Source organism: Mandrillus leucophaeus, unplaced genomic scaffold, assembly GCF_000951045.1.
Source record: "Mandrillus leucophaeus isolate KB7577 unplaced genomic scaffold, Mleu.le_1.0 Scaffold687, whole genome shotgun sequence".
In the NCBI taxonomy this organism is placed as follows: domain Eukaryota; kingdom Metazoa; phylum Chordata; class Mammalia; order Primates; family Cercopithecidae; genus Mandrillus; species Mandrillus leucophaeus.
The window spans coordinates 287,323-292,292 of record NW_012107441.1 but is presented as its reverse complement, the minus strand read 5'-3'; the positions used below and the strand labels follow the sequence as shown (position 1 = coordinate 292,292).

At 37.1% G+C, this 4,970-nt stretch overlaps 2 protein-coding genes across 7 annotated transcripts in view; both read left to right on the top strand.

Annotated features, from left to right (window-relative positions):
* Positions 1-4,970, top strand: part of SNRPN (small nuclear ribonucleoprotein polypeptide N) — a 213,927-nt gene that overhangs the window by 188,652 nt on the left and 20,305 nt on the right. For all 4 annotated transcript variants that reach the window (XM_012002429.1, XM_012002430.1, XM_012002428.1 and 1 more), the window contains one exon: positions 976-1,071. The gene's annotated coding sequence lies outside the window, so the exon portion shown is untranslated. The remainder of the gene's footprint in view (positions 1-975; positions 1,072-4,970) is intronic.
* Positions 1-4,970, top strand: part of SNURF (SNRPN upstream reading frame) — a 37,782-nt gene that overhangs the window by 16,629 nt on the left and 16,183 nt on the right. For all 3 annotated transcript variants that reach the window (XM_012002424.1, XM_012002425.1, XM_012002422.1), the window contains exon 2: positions 976-1,071. In XM_012002424.1, coding sequence (XP_011857814.1) covers positions 976-1,071 — 96 coding nt within the window. The remainder of the gene's footprint in view (positions 1-975; positions 1,072-4,970) is intronic.

Here is a 4,970-nt window from a genome sequence, read left to right as displayed (position 1 = left end):
TTTAATAGACCATTGTGTAATCAAAAGTAATAAACATTATCAGTGTATAAAAGTTTACCATTTAGAAATCAAATCTGTGTGTATGGCTTGATTAGAACATTTAAACTCTCGAATAAAACAGCTGTGTGTTATTGGTAAGCTATTTTACCAATCTAAAAGTCTAACATGACTTAACATCAGGGTTCAGAGAATTATTAATAGCTTTTGGCATTTATCTTTTGAATTTTGCTTTTGAGTTGTTACTTGTGTTACTTTGCTGACTTTTCTGATTTATCATCTTTAAGGGTTCATAGGTGGTTTCTGCAGTCCTTAATATGGCTAGTTTGAGTGTTTGTTTCTGATTTCATGTTCTGTTCCCTTGAGCAGCCATTTTGTGAGGGGTTCTGCAGACATAACATGGCAGGGTTTTTTTTTGTTTGTTTTTGCTATGTGGATAGTTTTTAGCCTGGGCAACTCTTCTGTTGCTTTGCAAATCCTAAAGAAAGCGCTATTTGCATGTTTTTTTTAAGTAGATATTTTATAATTTAAGCTATGTTCTATTCTGCTCTACAAAAGTATGTCTATTGTATCCTAAAAATATTTTTGAAACCATTTTTGAAATAAGGTTTACAGCTTTTGGAGGGAAGGTAAGTAGGTCAGTGGTGTAATGTGTGTGTATATATCTCTGCATAAGTGGGAATATTATATGTACACGAGTACAAATAGAGGTAGATACATTATTTTAATTTCCTGATTTTTTTTAAAACCAGGTTTTCTGATGTCATGGGCTTCTAAAAGGAGAAAAGAAGTGGTTATATCATAGATTCTGACTGTTTGAAGGTTAAAGATCTTGTAATAATGTTAACTTGTTTTAATTAGATTTAAAAATCCATTATATTAAATGTAGTTCTAAATGTTCTAAATATAACCTTGACAAATAGTTATTTCATAGATTGATGCAGTCTACCAAACAAATCCCTCTCTTTTCTGTTTCAGGGATCGCTTACACCTGAGACGAACTACAGAACAGCACGTACCAGAGGTGGAAGTCCAAGTCAAACGCAGAAGGACTGCCTCACTGAGCAACCAAGAGTGAGTACCAATGCAAGTCAGAATCCCATTTCAGATTAGAACAAAATAGCATGCAATGAGGGGTTAAAATGAACATAATTGAAGAAGCAGACACATATAATACAGAACATGTAGTAAAAAAGCAATGAAATTCTTAACCATATTGTCCTAAAATAATTCACACTCTTAAAGATTTTAGTATAATTTTCTTTTTTCCTATACATGTGTAAGTGCATTTATCTTTATACAATTTTGTAATTACCCTTCAACATAAGCATATTTAAATTTTTCTGCATTTTTATATTATTAAATCACTTTGTATGTTTGCAAAATGTGTACTGTGCACTGAAGTGATTAATTTACATATTCATTCTTGCTCTGTGATATTTAGGTGTTTGTTTTTGGTTAGTGCATTTATTCTGTTAAAATTTAAAATACATTTGTGTTTTTTATCCTGTTTTTAGTATGTATGTGTGGAATGTATATATAGGATGTATACACAGATGCACTCAGACACATTTTAATTTAGATTTCTAGAAGGGAAATTTTAATTAAAACTATGTGAACATTTTAAATGACCTAATACATATTTAGTCCACATTGAAACTTTGGCATTTAGTCATTGCCATTAAAATTTTGACAGTCAGTAGATAGCATTTTTTTCTTAGCTACAATTGTTTTATTTTCTTAATTATAAGTATTAATAATTAATGAAGATGATTCTTTTTGTAAAACAGTTTTCCATAAAAAGTCTCATTTTAAAGCAACTACGAATTTACTGGCCTTTTCCTCCCCAAAGATAATCCTTAAGTAAGTAGCCATCTGTCCTTTCAGACCTTGTCGTAGGCATTGTGTGTATAGTGGAGAGAGAGGAAGGGAGGACATGGGACACATTTGAAGTTTGTGTGCATACGACACCATGCTGTATGTATTTTGACAATATGTCTTGGTGATCTTTTCATATCGGTACACATAAATCTTTGTTTTACAAAGTGTGGGTGGTGTGATAACATTATTATTTTAATCATTAGCTTGCTGCTGAATATTTAGTTTGTTTGCATTGTTTGACTATTAACAATCAAAAGAACAATCACTTTGAAAATGCAGTGTAGTCCAGGCGTGGCCCCAGCACTTTGGGAGGCCAAGCCAGGCAGATCACAAGGTCAGGAGTTTGAGACCAGCCTGACCAACATGGTGAAACCCCATCTCTCCTAAAAATACAAAAATTAGCCGAGTGTGGTGGCACGTGCCTGTAATCCCAGCTACTTGGGAGGCTGAGGCAGGAAAATTGTTTGAGCCCAGGAGGCGGAGGTTGCAGTGAGCCAATATGGTGCCACTGCACTCTAGCCTGGGTGACAGAGCCAGACTCCGTCTCAGGGAAAAAAAAAAAAAGAAAATGCAGTGTATGAATACTCACTTGTTTGTTTTTTCAAATTAAAGATTTTTCCTCATAGTAAAAACTGGGTAGTAGTTTGTGTGTTTTTTGTTATTTCTTCATTTTATATGTGAAAAGTTGAGCTGGACGTGGTGACTCATGCCTCTAATCCCAGCACGTTGGGAGGCTGAGGTGGGTCACCTGAACCCAGCAGGTAGAGGCCAGCCTAGGCAACATAGGGCGACCTCCTTTCTACAGAAAAATAAATTAGCCAGGCGTGGTGATGTCTACCTGTAGTCTCAGCTACCTGGGAGGCTGAGGTGGAAGGGTCACTTGATCCTAGGAGGGTGAGGCTACAGTGAGCCATGTTTGTGCCACTGCACTCCAGTGGTGGATAGTATGAGATCATGTCTCAAAAAGAAAAAAAAGTTGTAAAACATCTGTTAGCAAGTTTTAAATTACGGTGAGGGTAAAGATTTTTTTATTTTTTCTGATTTATTTTGCTGTTTTTTATTTTTGTGAGTATATACTTTTCATTTTTAAAATTGCTTTGGAAGACATTTTATGCATGTTTTGTTTGTATATTGATAAATATTTTGTAAGTATTTTGTGTAGTATAATTTGTCCTTTATAATAGGTTATTCGATCATTCATTTTATTGGATATGGTAATCCCTTTTTTCCTCTTTTCATTCTTTTTTTTTTGAGACAGTTTTGCTCTCATTGCCCAGGATGGAGTGCAACCTCTGCCTCCCGGGTTCTAGTGATTCTCCTGCCTCAGCCTCCCAAGTAGCTGGGATTACAGATGTGTGCCACCACTCCTGGCTAATTTTGTATTTTTTAGTAGAGATGGGGTTTCTCCATGTTGGTCAGGCTGGGTTCGAACTCCCGACCTCAGATGATCCACCTGCCTTGGTCTCCCAAAGTGCTCGGATTACAGGCGTGAGCCACTGCGCCCAGCTTCTCTCTTCATTATTTTGTAACTCTGACATTTTTTTTGAAGTGCCGTTACTATTCCCTGAGTTTCTAGAGGTAGTTCAGAGATTGTGGTGGAGGTAGGGCTGAGGGTTAGGACTCTTAGTTTTAGGACTGTTAAGTGGGTGAAGGTTCTAGCTTGCTAAATTTTTGTTGTAGTTTTTTTCCTATATAGCCTCAGTGTGGACTCAGTAACAGGTATTCTCATCCTCATCTTGTTGTGGGATGAGGTAAGCCTTCTAGGCATCTTGTCCATATTTATGGAAACATTTTGATGGTTTTGAAGAAGAAATAAGTTGACTTTTTCTGATCTGCACTGCATACATATGTACAAATACTGCAGGGTCTTGAGGGGGACCTGCAGGGGGAATGAGCTGAGGAAAGTGCAGAGTTAGGGAAATAGTATAATTTTCCCAGTTGTGCCTTTTCATTTTGAGAGTGACTGGATTATGGAATGGGTAAGCAGGATTGATTAGCACTGCCTCATTATCCATGTGTTTAGGATTCTCAGGATTGGTATACTTAGATTATTACACTAGAAGTGTTCAATATTTACCCATTCATCTCCTACGTCCTCCCAAACCATAAGTAATATTGGGAGGCAGTGTTCTGGAGGAGTTGTGTGGTTATTAGCATTAAAGATCAATGAAGGAGGCTGGGCATGGTGGCTCACGCCTGTATTCCCAGTACTTGGGGAGGCCAAGGTGGGCGGATCACCTGAGGTCAGGAGTTCAAGACCAGCCTCACCAACATGGTGAAACCTCATCTCCAGAAAAATACAAAAATCAGCCATATGTGGTGGCGTGCACCTGTAATCCCAGCTACTCAGGAGGCTGAGGTGGAAGAATCGCTTGAACCCGGGAGGCAAAGGTTGTTGCACTGAGCTGAGATCGTGCCGTTGGCTGTGCCTGGGTGACAGAGTGAGGCTCCATCTCAAAAATAAATAAATAAATAAAAAGTTCACTGATTTATTTTAAGTTTCTTATTTATTCTGTCTGTGTATGTGTCATTAAATCAGTTCTTATTCTTTGGGGCTGGATGATGCATCGTGAGTTTGAAGGGAAATTAGAAATTGGAGCTGGAGGACTGTCTTAATCTATTTTATGCAAAGCTTCAAATGTCTTTTCAAATTAATATTCTGCAGTTTATGAATTAAATACTGTATAGGCTGCCTCATATTTTCTCAGTCTTTAGTCTTCTGTTGGGTTACAGGTTAAATCTGAGGGGGACACTGCAATAGAGAATTCTCTTAAGTTTCAAGATAACAGATTTTTTTTTACTGAAACACTTTTTAGACCTTTATTAAATCAGAGGCTTAGTTGTCATTTGTAAACAAAGAGGTTAGAATGGAGAATGCCCAAATTAAGATTTATTCAGTAATTAGACTATGAATTAGAGTATAAAGTAGACTATGAATTAGAGTGTGAAGATTTAAAGGTATGTGCAGTGCAATTCTGACTACCTGGAGTTAGTGCAAATTTCACAATTGTGCAGATGCCTTCCAGAACATTCTCCTCAATGCAGACACCAAGTCCAAGCTCCAGGTTTGGCAGGTCACCCACACTTCTGAC